Consider the following 18,114-nt stretch of genomic DNA (forward strand, 5'->3'; position numbering starts at 1 on the left):
CCAGTAAGCGCCACAGAGCTGCGTTGCAGAGAGGTGTAAAAAGGGGCATGGCCTGGACCACCTCTCTGCAACGAAGCGCAGTGGCGCTTACTGGAAGCACCTGGTGGGCTAGTTGGACCCCAGGGGCCTCAGGATTGAAGGGAAATTAATTCCCCAACTTAAAGCGTGCCACAAGGCGTGTATGCACATGTCACCTCAGGCCCAGCCCCCTCCCTTTACCACTGTGCAAATGCGCCCCATGGCGCGTTTTAAGTTGGGGGAATAATTTCTCTTGAATACTGAGGGTCCCTGGGGGCCAACTAGCTCACCAGGTACCTCCATTATTCGCCAGGGAGCTGCGTTGCAGAGAGGTGTTCAGAGGCCACGCTGCTTTTTACACCTCTCTGCAATGCAGCTCTGTAGCGCTTACTGGAGGTACCTGGTGGGCTAGTTGGCCCCCAGGGACCCCCAGGATTGAAGAGGAATTAATTCCCCAACTTAAAACGCACCACAGGGTGCGTTTGCACACATGTCACCTCAGGCCCGCCCCCTTCCTTCACCACTGTGCAAATGCGCCCCATGGCGCGTTTTAAGTTGGGGGATTAAGTCCCCTTGAATCCTGAGGGTCCCCGGGGTCCAACTAGCCCACTATGTACCCCCAGTAAGCGCCACAGAGCTGCATTGCAGAGAGGTGTAAAAAGGGGCATGGCCTCTGAACATCTCTCTGCAACTCAGCTCCCTGGCACATACTGGAGGTTCCTGGTGGGCTAGTTGGCCCCCAGGGACCCTCAGTAATCCAGGGTAATGAATTCCCCAACTTTAAATGTGCGAGGGGGCGCGTTTGCTGAGTGTTGCAGGAAGAGCTGTGTGGCTCCCCTTCTCTTGCCTCTTGCCTTGTTTTTGTGCCTGGGGACCCCATCCCCCAGGGCCTGGCCCCCTTTAAATAAAAATAAAAAATGTAAATGGGCGGGGGGCTGCGTGGGCCCCCCTCCTGTGGCCAATTCCGGCCCCTGCCCCCTTTTGTTATTTTTCACCTTCTTTTTTCTGTTTTCTTGTGCCTCGGTTACCGAGGCACAAGATGGCTGCCAACACTTCCTTGTTTGGAGTGTTGACAGCCAATTAGAATTAAGCTTGTGGTCAGGAGGGTCCGCGTTTAACCGCGGCCATAGATATCGAAGCTTTTATTTTTGGATTTTCTCAGCAACTACTAAACGGATTTACACCATTTTAAAAAAAAGGTCTCTTTCTGAACCAAGGACTACCTTTTTGCCAAATTTTGTGTAATTCTGTTCTGCAGTTTCGGCTGTAACCGTGTCTAAAGTTTCCTATGGGAAATTGATTTTTTGACCTTTATGTTTTGAATTTCTCAGGAACTACTGAACGGATTTACACCATTTAACAAAAAGGTCTCTTTCTGAACCAAGGGCTACCTTTTTGCCAAATTTGGTGTAATTTCATTCAGCAGTTCGGGCTGTAGTCGTGTCTAAAGCTTCCTATGGGAAATAACATAGAGAAAACACGTTTTGGGACCCCCCTTTTTTCACGGCCCGCGCTTGCCGAATCACCCCGAAACTTTCAAGACAGGAGCTGACCGAAGCGCCCCACTAGTTTTGAAAATTTCGCGATGATTCGTCAACCAGCGCCAAAGTTATTGGGAAAAGAAAAAATGCTTTTTGATTAGAAACAAGGTCCTAACTATAACTACCTACTGGCGACGGCCAGTAGGTAATACATATATATATATACATACATACATACATATATATATACACACACACATATATACACACACATATACATACACACATATATACATATACTTTTAGGTCTTTTCGATCTTGGAACATTGAATTAAAAAAAATTATTATATGGTGCCAGAGTCATTCCGTAGCCAAGCACATGTGTGGTGACATGTCATCATGCAAGCATGTGCATATGGAACGATGTAGCCTTAGCAGCTTCATGGCCCATGCCTCTGTTGGCGACATGGCCCCTTTTGAATTTTTTGACGATGCTGCACAGCATTGGAAAAAACGATTTCTTTTGGCAGATGCTGCCCAACAACCATAATAAACATTGGCAAAGCCTGTATGTCAAAAAGAAGAGGCCTACTGGTTTTGCCAAACTTGTTTTTTCAGTGTTTTCACAAATACTTAAAATCAGTGGGTATCAGTGTTTAGTAATCTTGGCATTTCAAATGTTTTCCAAAGACAATGTTTACAAACAAATGTTGCCGCTATTGCATCTTTTGTCTTAGAGCTCCTCTCTCTCCCTAAGCTCCTCTCAGACTTCCCGAGGAGGCCCCATCCCACAACGTCACTCTACCACAGCCCATCTTTCAGGGCTAAGGGATGATGTTGCTTAGTCCTCTCAGGTCCAAATACTAATCCTCAAGGGCGAGAAGCACAGTAGCTGGTCCAGATAACGGGGGGCAGACTTCTGTAGCAGTCATTCCATTAGGGCACCACAGGTGATTCTGGAGTCATAGAGTCAAACATGGAATATGTGGACTTGTAATGTTAGAACAGTGTTTCCAGTACAACAGTAGAAATTTAGGACCAAATCACAAAGGTAAATTTATCTTATGTCTGCCAGTAATTCACACATATATATCTGGCAGACATACGGCTATTTACGTTTCTGGTCATGTCTGCTACGAGGATGGAGGGCTATGCACCAATATATTTTACTCAAGGGGTGGGTAGCGGGCATTCCTTAGCTCTGGAAGTTTGTAAACACCTACAAACATGGCAATTTCTCACCATTCACAAACTCATTTCCCTTTACCCCAACTGGGCTGCCATAGCTCTCTTTCCAGTCAGATTTGCTAGTGGTGACTGGAAATGGCTTTTTCAGGGTGGGAAATTATTTTGCTAGCAGGGAAAAAAAATTGGAAGGAGTGTTTGCACTGGGGCTCATGGTCCCCCGCTAAGTTCTTTGGAATAGGATCCCACTAGGAATGTGACATGATCTTCCAAAGAATACACATGGAAACCTACGCCTGGAGCAGCTGTCCAATTGTTGCCCGGGAACGTTTATAAATTCCAGAAATTCCCAAATCACTAAAATGTAGGTAAAATTCTAATTGTATGTCACTAGGTGCAGCAGTTTGCTCTTGTACAGTAAGTATACAGTAACCAATAATGTAGGAGAATGTCCTTTGGCAATTCCAAAAAGAGTTTAAAAGTGTATTATGCATGGCTTACTGTAAGCATGCAACTTTTTGATCAAATTGATTAGCTCCTGGACCAAAACATAAACAATGACAGAGCGCAGCTTTGAAGCGATGGCAAAGTGCATCACGTGATTTTATGCACGATGTACACACCGGTTATATTTTCATCTTACACACTTGATTTGCAATTAAACAAAATAAACTCTTACAGTCATCACAAAATATAATATTTTTAAAACTGACCTGGGGCAACCACGTTTACTCGAATGTTCTTCCTTGCCACTTCTTTTGCAAGAGCGCGTGAGAATCCCACCAGCCCTGCTTTGCTTGCGCTGTACACACACTGACCAGCATTCCCCTTCTGTCCAATAATGCTTCCTGTTGCGGGTAAGCAGGAGAGAGCAACATATGACCAAAGGCTGCAGTAGCTTCACAGACGCTGGTAACGTTATAAGGTTCTTTGTGTTATCGTTCTGATAATTTTTTTGTTTTTTTAAATATCTTTTTGGGATTTTGTATGTGTAGAAAACCCACACATCACGTTCAGTACCAACATATTCGGTCAGAGAAGGGAAGTCAGAGGCACATCGCTAATGTTTCATCATAATAGCCAACATAACATGATCAGGCCTTCGCTCCCACTACATAGATGCTGTCCCTCATGGAGGAGCAAGAAAGCCAAGCAGGCATTACATAAAGAGTATGTTAGGCATACAAGAAGAATCAGGAGAAAAAGCAGAAGCAACTAACATTGTTTAAGTCTCATTATGAAGAATGTAAAAAAGAAAAAAAAGGATACAACAAACTAAACCATGTGTGTGTATATCCAGCCTCACCCCTCCCCAACCATCCCGCCCCTCCTGTGCCACCCAGTGCCCTGCTCGTTTCTCGATTCCCCATCAGGACTCCCTCCTTCCAAGTGTCACCCACAATGCTTATTGGCAGACAATCAGCTCCCGCGACTCCCCGTTACAAGGGCACCCCCTTGGAGCAAACGGTCAGGTGAAGTGATTGTCCACTCTATTCTACACTGCTCTCCAGTTGGGGTGCAGGTGCCTTCACAGGGTGGTCATCTGAATTTACCTCCAGCTTCCCCAGGTAAAAATCCCAGCTGGCCAAAGGGTCCTCCCCTCTTCCCCTTATGCATAGCATTCTATGTATCAGCTACAGCCCATTTACACATTTCAGCTCGCCACTGACTCAAAGGAGGAGCTGCAGCCATTTGCCAGGAAAATGGCAGGTCTCTATTGTTCCTGATTCTGGGAGTCGTTCACACTACTACCCATGAGGGTAAAAGGCTGCCTGGAGGTCAGCAACTGCAAAAGACCACCAGATATACTGTGCAACAGAGTGGTAGCTTTCTAAAAGTTGCTTTTCTTTATAAGTGACATTAAATTCGACTTGGGCATCTAGTTGGGCTTGATGCCACAATCAATTTGAGACCTTGAAGTCCACATTTTAGTAGTCCCATTCACAAGTTAGGACTAAGATGTCAGCCTGTAACTCTTTACTAGCCAATGAGGCTACTAGCTTTTCCACAGTAAAATGAAAATTTGGAAGTTTAACAATAAGAACATATTAAAGTGCATGTCCCACTTCATAATATAGTGCTTCCTGCCTTAGGGCTCGATAGGACTTCCTTAGGAGACTTATATATTTTGTTAAGGTAAGTCGGGGCTTTGTCATTGGTTTAACTGGAAAGGTCGAACTAAGAGTTTAAAACTGCCCATCTAGGCTGCAGTGGCAGGCTGGGAGACATTTTTGTGCTTTGTATCACCCAGGGTGGCCCAACCAGAGCTGCAGCCCTGTGTGACACTCCAACTTAAAAGCCACGGGTACCAATTGGGGGTAGCCAATTCATTATATATTTTGTAAGGTGTTAGAACACTGGACTGAGGCCGGCTAGTAGTCCAAATGGGGCAAAAAGTGGGGGAGGGGACCTGCAAAAAGCCTGTTTCCTCACACAACTCTCAGCCCTAGCTGATACATCTAGGAGAACCAAACCAGTCTATTGTTAAGTCCCCTTGAGTAATCAGCGAGGAAGGAGGTAGAGAAACTGATTGACTATTGTAGGACCTACTCTGCCTCACAGCCTTCTGTCAGGGTCATTCTCTTTGGGGAGCGGACCAATCTCAAATAAGAGAGGCCCCAACATAAATTGGGCCGTGGCTCAGACTATGTCTCTACCACCTTTGCCTGCACCCTCAACTTGGGGCCATGAGGTACCTACCTCACCTAGTCCTACTTTAGCTACGGCAATACCAAGCTATGCTAAGTAAGTCACCCAACACTGGAGTAACCCACCATGACCAACAGGATCAGAGGGCATTCCTTACTCCCTGTCATGGGATCTGACCCCCCCCCCCCGGCCAATGCCAAGGATAGTGCTGCCACAAAGGCAGTCAGCCAACAGCTGTCAGTGCCCAGAACCACACCCGACACATGGATGGGCTACCTGAGGGGCTAGTGTGGTATCTTGAAGCCTCTGTAACTTTTCAGGATGGGGTCTACCACTTCAGGTGGCAAACACCCTCCTTCCACTCCTTTTATCAGTCAGTCATTCAGGTGGGGTGGGGGTTGGACAGATCCTGAATCTGATCAATTGCCTGACACTTCAGGACTTTATTTGGATCAGAAGAGGCCTCATAAGGGCCAATCTTGGTGTCCTCCCCTAATTGGGTAGACTGCCCCTGGCTACCTGGGTCTCTTACTAAGAGTGCTGGGGCCTACGTCTCCTAGCCTTAGGGGTAGAACCCTCAGGATCCTTGGGAACCTGGCAGCTACCCCACTGGGCCTAAAATGGGCATACCAGTCTTAAACTGCGTAATCATGTCAAAAATTAACATACCGAGGCCTTTCTTGACATTATGAGCCAATTCCTGGCATAATAGTGGCCATCTTTGAAATTTTAAAGGTATTCTTTGCATAACATATGCTATAGATTGGCATAATCATGCTCATAATTGACATGTTGATGGGTTTCTTAGCAAAATTCATGAACTCCCTGGTATGCAAGCAGCATTCCTTGGCATGCTGTCATTACTGCATAATTGAGCCTGCTCCTGGCCTAATAATGTATCTGGATACATGGTGCCCTTCACTGGCATATTGTGCCTATTAATGATATACCCTGAGACGCATTGGTGACCGCAAGTAATTGTGGTTATTGAAGAAATATTTGCTTAATTGTGGCTTTCCTTAGAATGATGGGGTTTGTAAATATTATTTACATAATCAGGGCTATCCTTGGCATAAATGTACCAATATCTGAGGGTGTCCTTTCCATGATAGTGCACATTCCAGGCCAAACAACCACACAGGATTTAACTGAAGCTATTGTTGCCATTATGGGGGCTTTGGCACATTGGTGCCTAGCATCCTTGAAATTACTATGACAATCCCTGGCATGATGGTGCACAACCTTGGCATATTGTTGCTGTTCTTGACATAACTGTGGTTCAACATAGCTCATTTATAAACTTTTATGAAGCATAGATCATGACCAAAAGGTGTCAGAGAGCTGTAAATAGTAATAAAATGCAAGAAATAAACGTTCAAAGAAATGAATATCTGCAAACTGTAGCCATTTATAGCAAAATATTCATTCAAAATGCAAATTGGCAAATTCAGGGTAGCTATAACAAACTTGAGTAAGAAGAAATAGGCAATATGACTAGTAGATAAGATAACCTCATATGCAGAGGACAGAGATGTGGGGCAGGGGAATTTAGTAACTTGTTAGAAGGAGGAATGGGCAAGCGAAGGAAGGAAGGATGGGAGGGGGATACGGAAGTCTGTACAGAGAATCAATGTAGAAAATTAGGGTGTGAAAAAGGTAAAGTAATGGGATGGCAGTGAGCTGTATGGAAGACAAAGCTTGGAAAGGATAGATACAGTGGGGGTGCTGGCTGGGACTGATATAAGGATGGTAACTGTACAGAAACAGTCATTTCCATAGAGGGACTGAGGTGAAAGGCACTGGTTGATCAGAAATAATGTTGAACCTGGCCAAAAGGCGCCAATATTTGAGTTAGCCCGGATACTGATGCAGCTAGAGCAGGTGAGTCCAACGCTGGCCTCCCTTCGCAGGAGAATGAACACTTTCAAGTATAAATTATCAAAGGAGAGGAGGAGGTTTCAGTCACAGTTGGCAGACTTTCGATTGGACAACAAATTATGGCATCTGATCAATCCCAGAGGGCAGTCAGTAAAAACTTACATGAGAGGTGTTAAGATGAGGGAATCTGCATTACACATGAAAAAATCTTGAGTTGACCAGGCATGAGTAGACGTGTTGATTAGGGACATTGCTACTCAATATAATGCAGCTCCTTGTACTGTACTACTGCAGAAAATGACAAGGGCTAAGTTTGAGGTTAATTTATCTTCATGTCGCAGCGGAATACACACTAGTCTAGCTGAAGAGGAAACACTAGGAGTATGGGAAGAAGGTGGGCAGGATGTTAGTGAAACAACTTCATCAGAAGGAATCTGTGCCATACCAGCAATCTGTGCTAGCAATGGTGACCTTCTCATCCACCCAACTGACATAGTCAAAGTCTTCACACTTTTCACAGGCCTGTGTGACTTTACCATGCTCATGCTTCACATCTGGAGGATAAGTTCCTACCTGATAATTCCTTACCCAAAGTAACTGGGGAACAGAACAAATCTCTACACAGCAGTATTTCTATGGACAAAATAAAGGAAGGCATTGATGACGTACTGGCAAAGACCCTGAGGAAGATGGGTTTCCAATGGAAACTTATGATATCGCCAGTCTCTCAAAAATGCTGTGTAATTTATTCAAAGACACAGAACAAATAGGCAGCCTACATTCTGAACTTAACTGAGCGGTAATGACACGGATTCTGAAGCCTGCAAGGCTCCTCTGGCGCATGCCAACTATAGGCCCATTTCCTTATTAAATGCAGATATGAAATCCTAGCCACAGTACTAGCTAACTGACTAAGCCCACTGACCTCTGCCTTCATATATCAAGCATAGATGGGCTCTGTACCAAGTTGGGTCTCAGAAAATGACATGAGGTCACTTCTGCGTATCTTTTTCAAGGTTCGGGAGGATCAGTATGAAAGGTTAGCCCCATCCTTGGGCACAGAGAAGGCATCTGATCATGTGGAATGGTGCTACCTTCTCAGAACGGTAGAGAGAGGGGGGCATGGGCATCAGATTTATAAATAAGATCCAGTGGCTCTACAGACACTAGAGCAAACTTCCCCATTAAAGGTTTGCTCTCAGACTCCTTCCCAACTAAGCAGTAAACCCGGCAGGTATGTTTGCTAGCAGCCACAATCCACCAGGTCAATATTGTTAGGGCAGAGAGACTTCTGTGCACCACCTCAAAATGTTACTGTACATGATAGCCGCTGCCTAACTGAGCTCCAAGTCCACGGGAGCTTCTCCCGATCAATCCGCCTATTTATCCTGCTGCCACACGGTACTCACTGATTGGAGTCTTTATTGCTTTGCCTGCGTTGGAAACTGTGCCGCTCTGGAACTCCGGGGGTGTGTGCGAAGCGGCGCCTGAGACGGCGGAGCAACAGCGGCCAACACTCCACACTGAAGCCAGGGCCTGGCGTGATCTCAGCGCCCACAGTGAAGCAGACCCGAGTGACCCCAGAGGTTGCGGGGGATCGGCGGCGCGCTGCGTGGCCCAACGGGAGACACAGCGGAGGACTCGCGCTGAGGGGTGAGAAGGCATTCCCAGTATCAGCCCCAGTGAGGGCAGGGAGGACGGGGGGAGCAGCATAGATGATCGGCGATCGCGCCACACCTCGACTTCAAGTGAGTGAAAGGCCCGTTTCGGGCCTGAAGCCCCAGCACACTCCCAGGGACCCTATACACATTTGCCAAGTCAGCAAATGCCGAAGTTATGAGGCGGGAGTCCCGGTAATCGTAAGGGCCGATGGACATCGCGCCAGAGCCACTGGGGAGCCGCCGAGCGCCGCTCCGGGCTGCACAGTGAAGAGGTGGTGCGCGGGGAAGCGTGCGTGAGACCTTCAGCTGGCACTGCCCGCAGAACCAGCACAAAACAGCAAGCAGGGACTAGGGGTCCCGCTGGGATCACCGTTGGTCCGATCTGGGCCCGCGTTATAAAATCACTTACTGTGGGTGGCTCTCCCCCTGTCGGCCCCCCCTACCCCCGCCGGCCCATCGTTGCAGGACACGGTGCAGTAGTCGCAGAGGGCCCTCGGGGTGCGCCCGATTATATGCCATATACCTGACGCCCATGAGACTTTTTGAACCCTCCCCCCCGAAAAGACTGTAGGTGGGCCCTCCTGTCCCATATATTACTACACTCCGAGGAGGAGTGTTGGCAGAAAACCCAGAAGGCCGCGTGCGACTGAAGCCCGCATGGCAGGCAACGGCGACTACTGCCCTTACCGAAACTGGGGGGGGGAGTGCCCCTGGCAGATGAGATACGATGGGAGGAAGGGGTCCCAGAAGTCAGCCAACCACCAGACTGGATAAGTTAGCTAACAACCTTCGCAAATGAATACTGTCCGGACGACTGCCTCGGATAAATCAAATGAGGTTACCTTAAAAGATGTAATGGCCGCATGACAAACAGTACAGTCCTCAATAGAATCGATTTCCATGGATATATCCCTAATTCGAGCGGACTTCTCGAAAATGACAGACAGACTGGCTGAAGTCGAAACCACGGCGGCTACGCTTTCCACGGACACGGCTGCCCTGCAACGTCAAGTGAAGCACCTAGAAGCAGACAACAAACAGATCATGGCAAAACTGGACGATCAAGAAGGCCGTTTGTGGCGCAATAATGTGCGCCTTGTTGGCGTGCCGGAAAACGCAGGGGGGCCGGCCCTTGATCTCTTCGTGGAAGACTTTGTTAAGAACCAACTGCAACCCCAGGGCCTGTCCAGTTTCTTCTCTGTGGAAAGGGCGCCTCGTGTATCAGGGGGGACGGCCGCGCCCGGGGGCTCCCCCAGACCAATTCTGGCACGCATCTTCAATTTTAGAGACCGCGATGCATTTCTACAGGCAGTGAGGATAGCTCCTCCGATCCGGATCGACAACAGTTCTGTCACACTCTATCCGGACTATACAGCTGCAGTCACCAAACAGAGGAGCGGTTTTCTGGAAGTGAAGAAAGAGATGCGCGCCAGAAAACTTAAGTACTCGATGCTCTTCCCGGCTAAACTGCGGGTGGAGGCAGAGGGGAAAACATGGTTCTTCACTACGCCAGCAGAGGCACAGGACTGGTTTGTGGGATGGCGCCCGGCCAAAGGCGACAAGACACATGGAGGACGTCGGCAACCCCAAGGGACTGAACCGCGTACATCCACGACCAACGGACATAGTGAATCTGAAGACTGATCTGTCTTGATGAACGGCCCACAATTGATGCTACGGACGCTGCCGGTGGCGCCTGCAAGCGGTAAGAAACCATTGAGGCAGCCGTGGACCACGGAGCGGAGTCATATCATGTAACATGGACTCAATGTTTGGGACTGCTTTCTCCAGAACACTGGGGCGTGGGCGGGCGCTCCTTACAGGTATGAGCGGGCTACGTATACTATTTACTGTGACAGCATGTACATTCCTAGGGGGGTTCTCCGGAGGTCATTGGCAGACTCACCCCCACTTAACATGGTACAAGTTCGGGAATTGAAGCACTCTGCTCAGTTTGGTTTTGTTGTTTATGATCCACAAATCGACGGAAGGCACTGCATATTGTTTATTGTTGCTCTGCATGCTCTGCAACCCATGGCACTGGCCAGATACAGCGTTTATACATGCCACCCACATTGACGCTGGCTGAAGAGTTGCTGACACCGGAGACACCAGGCCCCCCCGTCCATCATATCCTGGAACGTTAACGGTTTGGGTAACAAAATAAAGAGAGGGTTGGTCCTCCAAAACCTGAAGCGGAAGGCCCCGGCTGTGGCATTGCTTCAGGAGTCCCACTTGGTGGGATCAGCCTGTAAGGCTCTAGATCGCTGGGCGTTTAAGATGGTGGTCCACTCTGCATTCACTTCTGGCTCCCGGGGAGTGGGGATATTGGTACATAAGAGCTTCCCCCTGATTGTCCAGGGATCATGGACTGACGACCAGGGCCGTTTCGCCACAGTCTCATGTCAGTGGGAAGGAAGAACGTATAATTTAGTTACGGTTTACATTCCACCCGCGCTTCACCACATGACTTTTCAAGCACTAGGTACCTTTCTGCTGCCCCTCCCACAGGGAGAGCTGATTGTAGGTGGGGACTTTAATGCGGCGATGGATGCTGCTATAGATCGCAAACCCCCTAGGGAACCCACCAGCACAAATCATGCCTTGAAGGGCTTTATAGACGCGATGGGACTTGTAGATGTCTGGCGCAACAGATACCCCTTTGAACAGCAGTACACTCTCCACTCCGGAGTCCACAACAGTCCCTCGAGGATCGACTATATATTCACACTAGGGGCAACCCACGGGAGACTCCTAGAGATTACACATTTACCTAGAGGCATTTCAGACCACTCACCAGTTCAAATACACTACACGTCACATGTCCCTGGTCGGAGCCAAGTTTTTCCACTCTATCCTGGATTCCTCAAAATTCCCAGGACTTTTGAAGGCCACAAAGCAATATTTTGACGAAAATATACACTCAGTAGCCTCACCGACCATCTTATGGGAGGCTTACAAACCAGTGATTCGGGGACAGGCTATTTAGTTAATTACCAGACATAGAAGGGAGCAACGCCAACATCTGTACACCGTGGAACAGGCGGTATCCCAGGCCAAACTTGCCCACTCCACCGACACTAACAACATAACGGCACACAATCTAAACCTGGCACGCCAGGAGTATAGGACATATGCATGGGAAGCGGCCAAGGCGCGAAACACTGCAACTCAACATCTTATATACGAAATAGGGGATGAGACGGGTAGGCTCCTGGCTTGGCTAGAAAGACGGGAGAGGGCTAGCCACTGGGTTACCCAACTAGAACTTGCAGATGGTACTATTACAACGGACCCGCAATGCATAGTTGATACGCTCGCAACCACTATGAAAATATTTATACTCCCACAGCCACAGCTACCGTAGACGACAACCTGGCCTTTCTCCGCGACATTCCGTTGCCCACACTATCGCACACAGCGGTGCAGGAATTGGAGGCGGCCCTGACGTCTGACAAATTGGCGTTGGCGCTGGGCGCTCTACACACAGGGAAAGCTATGGGACCAGTTGAACTATATAAAAAAGCAACTATATCCCTCATGCCCCATCTCCTCATCATGTATAACGATAGTCTTGACAAAGGGATACTTCTGAGAGATCAGCAGTTGGCCACAATTGTTGCAATACACAAGCAAGGCAAACCGCCGCAGAATTGTTCATCATATCTTCCAATATCCTTAATCAACGCGGAAGCGAAAATACTGGCGAAAACGCTAGAGCTCCGTTTACAACCGCGCCTCACTACACTCATCCACCCTGATCAATCGGGCTTCATGCCGGGTCGTAATACCGCCCTTAATTTGAGACGCTTGCATGGGGTAATGGCCCGCATACCCACCATACGAGAAGATGCGGTGCTCCTCTCCTTAGACGCCAGTATGGCGTTTGATCTTGTGGAATGGCCATTTCTATTTGCGGTTCTCCATCGAATGGGCTTTGGCCCCAAGTTCTGTGCGTGGATTCAGCTACTGGACATTTGTACCGCATATGGGAGGGTTCCAGGTACACTATAAATTGGGCGAAACCTTTCCTCTATGTATTGTACGCCCCTGCCCCGCAGCTCCCGTCGGGCTGTAAGCTGTGAATTGCAGCCACGGGCTTTAAATACTTCGGGATCTACATCACACCCCACCCAACGCATTTTATTGAAGAAAACCTTATGAAACCATTAACAAAGTTTCGCGGGGACGTGAAACACTGGAGGTCTCTAACACTATCGCTGCTAGGCAGAGCCGCCCTCTTTAAAACGATGGCGTTACCTAGATTCCTGTACGCCCTGCAAAATACTTCATTCCCGGTTCCCCCCACGTACTTCAAAGCAATTGACTCAGAAATCACTACCTTACTCTGGGATGGGAAACCTGCACGTATAGCCATGCAAAAACAAGTTCGGAGCTGGTATGATGGGGAAATCGCACTACCCAACATAAGGCTATATTATTGGGCATCACAATTTATGGTAATAAACCACTGGCTACATGCCTCACAGGAAGAGCCGGCTTTCCGCCTGAACAGATATCTCCTCCCAACTGACCATATACTGAGAGCCCTTTACGCAACCACACGGAAGACCACCCTCACGGGCCTGACGGCTCACACGGTGAAAATATGGCATACTGCACAACGGGGGTGGGAGGGGGTGCTGACACAGGCCACACTGCTCTGAGAGACCCGCCGGCTGGGTAACCTACACAACACAAAGGGATTTAGGAATTGGGACCTCATTGGTATTACCAAAATAGGTGACCTTTGGGTAAAGGGAGGAGTCATTCCTTTCACTCAATTACGGGACACATATGGTATGGCACCGACCAAACTCTTCAGGTACACACAAATCAGACATGCACTTATGAGCGTCATTCTACCAGACACACGATTGCCAGAGGCATCACCTTTAGAGGACAGACTCCTCACTGACCACATGACTACGAAGGCCATCTCCCAAACTTACCGCAAGATTATAAACAACCAGCCGGATCCCACGGCAACCCTACGGACACGGTGGCAAACTGATGTAGGGGATATGGATGATTTGGACTGGCAGGAAGCATGGTCGTCACCACAAGAGGTGGCGCTCTCCTCCAAACTCAAATTAGTCCAGTTAAAAATCCTCCACCGCATGTACTATTCACGCATTACCATGCATAAACTAGGGCGTGCGCCTGATCCCCTATGCCTACGACAATGTGGACTGCCGGGCACATTTTACCACATCATGTGGTAATGTTCGCAGACTGAAACCTACTGGGAAAAGGTCATGAGTGTGATCTCGAAGGTTGGGGAGGCGGATGTCCCACCAGACCCAACAAAATGCCTCCTCAATATCTGGGAGCCTACCGATCTGAAACTGCGAATGCAGGACTGGGCGACATTGGGGATGATGATCGCAAAACAGAACATAGACCGAAACTGGGTTCGGGAGTGCTCCCAACGTACCTAAAATGGAGGAATGACATGGATGGTGCAATGGTGGCAGAGAGAGCGGTGTATGCACACAGAGGATGCCCTAAGAAATGGTCTAGGATATGGGGTAAATGGAATGCGTTCAGGGGAAATATATGTGAACCCCCACAGGTAGAGTCAACCTGGGATGCCAGTTCGTAAGGGATACCTTGAATAATGTAGATCTGTTTGGCCATGGTGCAATGTACTAAGATAGAAATGACATTGACTCAAATGTTTTATGTATATGTATGAGCAACAAATATGGATATTGTACTGTATAAACAGAAACACGTGATTTACATAATGATGTAACCATAACATATGTGGACCATGTTCGATTTTGGTTAAAAAACGCAATAAAAAATATATATTTTTTTAAAATGCTACTGTACAATTGCGATATTCTTTTGAACCTGGTAGACCCTGTGGGTGTGAGGTCACAAACTGAAGATCTCTTCAATCCAATAGTCTCACAGTAAGGCTCTGCCAATGTCCAAATTCACAGAACCATCAGTATTGCGTGACCACCAGTTCCAGTGGGTCCCAGGTAATCTGCGATATCTGGGATTCCTAGTTAACATAGGCTGGAGTGTCATGATACAGAAAAAAAATCATCTTCTACGTCAGAGAGCAGTGCAGGACTTCACACACTGGTTGTGGCTGCAGTTGTCACAGTAGGGCAAAGTTCAAATAATCAAGATGAACGTAGCTCTGCGGTTCAATTATGTTTCCGCCATGCTGTTGCTTGGGATCCCTAATGCCACTCTCTAGGAAATTGACTCACTAATAATGAAATTAAGTTTATTCTAGGCCAGACTGAGACTGAACTGCACATGACAACTGTGTCTAGAGGTCTGGGTCTACAGCATATGAAGTCCTACATCAGATGATGGATATGGCTTGCCTGTTGCCCAAGGGCAGAATCATGCGCCTTCGGGCTTATTGACAGGCAGTTGCTGGTCTGGATTTGGTCTGCAATGGAACACATGTGACCACCGAGACCTGTAACCCAGTCATGCACACCACTGCCCTGACTTTGTGAGCTGTCCACAGACGCTTTCAGATGGATGGCCACGTTCACGAGGATGCTCGTATACAGGGGACTGGGGACTTTAAGGTTGATGGCCAAGAGCTGTGCTGGAGAGGACGTTGGGATGCCGGCATTCTCATTATGAACAGTTTATTACAGGATGGACAGTGAAAGCCTTTCTGAAGATTTTGCAAGTACTTTGGATAATATTACTCTCAAATGTGGAGATACAAACAACCCATACACTGTGTAAGTCGAAATTGCAGAAGTCTCCCTACACTTAGGCCACTTCTCCTATACACGAGGCCTTTCAGATGTGGGGAAAATGTAGGTGACGGAGTCATGCAAAGCAACATAAGGCCCACTTTTTCACCCAACGGTGAAAGCCTTAGGTCCAAAGGGCAGGAAAACTTGCAGAACAGATTATGGATTCAGAATGATCTGTTCCATAATAACAGACTTGATCAGACTTGACTAAAGTAAACATTCTTCACCTTACTACATGAAGGGGAGAGGATGTAGCCTTATGGCTAGAGCGGTCGACCTCGAAGCTGGGGATCAGGGTTCGAGTCTCGGCATAGATGTTCAACATCCTGTGATTATGGGCAAATCACTTAATCTCCCAGAGCCTAACAAAAATGAATGTGTCCGTCTGTAACGAAACCGGTGATCATGTAAAGCGGTCTGATAACCGATACCTTAGGGTCAAGTTTGCGCTATATAAGACTCTTTATAATAAAAAAAAAAGGGGTCACTGGTCCCAGGCGAAACTGCACTTAGCACACATGAGCCCCTTCTCGCAGTGATTTTCTTCTCCCCTACCAGGGGTTAAAAAAAGGATTTGCTCTGGCACAAGCTTGTTGTTCTCAGGCGTCACTACCCTCTACTGCACTACAACCAACTTTCCCTGTCCTATCAGCTCTACGATATACCTGGTGGTGGTATCTCACACCATTGCTGGAAACCTGGCTACTTGCAGAGAGAACCTGCCTTCCTCCCCTCCACCACCCTTTTCTATTGTCAGTCTCGATATGTCTCCACACCATAAGTCATCAACCTGCCCTTTACCTCTGTGAACAGTAAACCTTTATTATGCCTCCTTGTCCCCTACTGCAGCTTGCTGGACTTTACAGGGGAACCCCCTTGCTGCTGCTGCTGATGCCCTATAACGCTCATCACCCTGTGTAGCCAATGATGTATAATCTTATGTTTAATACCTTCATAAAATCTAATTTGAAAATTGCTTAAAAGAGAAAGAAAGGCCATTAGCACAGGTGGGAGATAGTAAATCTCAGAATATGGTACCAATTGCCATCAGCTTTGCTTAAAGCGAGTCCAATGAGGAATTATCACGTCTTTCACAAAGGCTGTAAAAAAGCCAGGACATCAAAGTATGTGGGAATACATGAAAGAGATAAGATGCTCTAGTAAAACAGACAAGCAAGTGAGCTCTTGAATATCCTCAGAAAGAGCCAGCCTGGCTGGTCTTCCAAAACAGACAAAAGAGCTCCACAGCAGGACTATGCAATCAACTCTAGTAAATACGAACTAACAACGTCAAAAATACCTTATTTTTATTCTTCCCAAATTATCAACCTTTAAAGACTTAGGGGCCCTATTACGATTTTCGGTTCATTTTTCATTGCAATTACATGCCACAAACTTGGCAGCCATATGCTTGGAATGTAGTTTTGAAATAAAATTAAAAAATGCGTAAAATATGTGAATGACTGCATTCTGCCCTTTCGCAGAGAACTCATTTGTATGAATAAAGTTCCCTTCAGTGGAAGAGACAACTATGGCAAAGTGTGCTTTTTGAGCACAAAACATTTTTTTGCCTTTAGCTATTTTTTTTTAGATTTTCAAGTGCCTAGCAGCTACCCCAATAATAAAGATTTACATAAACAATGATAAAACAAGCACTGCCAAAACCAAAAGATTGGGAACCAATGCCAGCTTTGTTGGTTTTGCCAATACCTTTTTATCACATGACCCTGGTGAAACAGCTAAGGCTTTCTCTAGATCAGACATAAATAGGAGGAATCATGAAGTTTTAAAATACTGCGTGTTAAAATTCAAAAGAAAATCCAATACTTTAAAAGAACAAAATATAGTAAAAATGAAGTATTAAAAAACACCTGGAGATTGAAACAAAAGACAAATGCCAGATCCTTTTCAATAAATGCTCAAAGCATCTGTAACTCGACCCCACCACAGATCTGCACAAACTCATACTCCGAAGTCCGCAAGAGGTGCCTCAAGATCCAGAAATACCTCCATTTTTTTTTTTTTTTGTAAATAATTTTATCAAGTCAGAATTAATCAGATCACAACCCCCATAATATCCAGAGGAAGCACAAAAATAATGCAGCTTATTTACAACACTAAATAATATATCATATAGGCAGGTGTGGGAATAACAGTTATAGTACCATACTAGGGGCAAAGTTTAACAACGTAAAAGAAGGATTTAGAGATCCCAATTAAACTGTGGCCAGATTCTATCTAACCTCTGAAGTGACCAAACACCTCTTACTCTAGCCAATGCCAACTCTGCATCATATATTTGCCAAAAGGTTGCCCATCATCCTGCAGCCCGCGGTGGGACTGCTGAAACCCATGATCTGGCTATACAAAGTCTGGCTGAGACAACAAGTATGGGCAATAACCGTTTCAGCCCACTATCGAATTCCATCCTATAGACAAGCATTATTTCGGTGGGAAATAGCTGAAGTTCAAAACTCAAACCTGCAGTAGCTAGTTTAC

At 46.9% G+C, this 18,114-nt stretch overlaps 1 protein-coding gene across 13 annotated transcripts in view; it reads right to left on the bottom strand.

The window, feature by feature from the left end:
• The window catches only part of CBR4 (carbonyl reductase 4), a 276,454-nt gene that overhangs the window by 126,488 nt on the left and 131,852 nt on the right, over positions 1–18,114 (bottom strand). For all 13 annotated transcript variants that reach the window (XM_085641799.1, XM_085641802.1, XM_085641801.1 and 10 more), the window contains one exon: positions 3,398–3,532. In XM_085641799.1, the coding sequence (XP_085497925.1) occupies positions 3,398–3,532 (135 nt within the window). The remainder of the gene's footprint in view (positions 1–3,397; positions 3,533–18,114) is intronic.

This window comes from Triturus cristatus, chromosome 2_2, assembly GCF_964204655.1.
Source record: "Triturus cristatus chromosome 2_2, aTriCri1.1, whole genome shotgun sequence".
NCBI classification, from domain to species: Eukaryota; Metazoa; Chordata; class Amphibia; order Caudata; family Salamandridae; genus Triturus; species Triturus cristatus.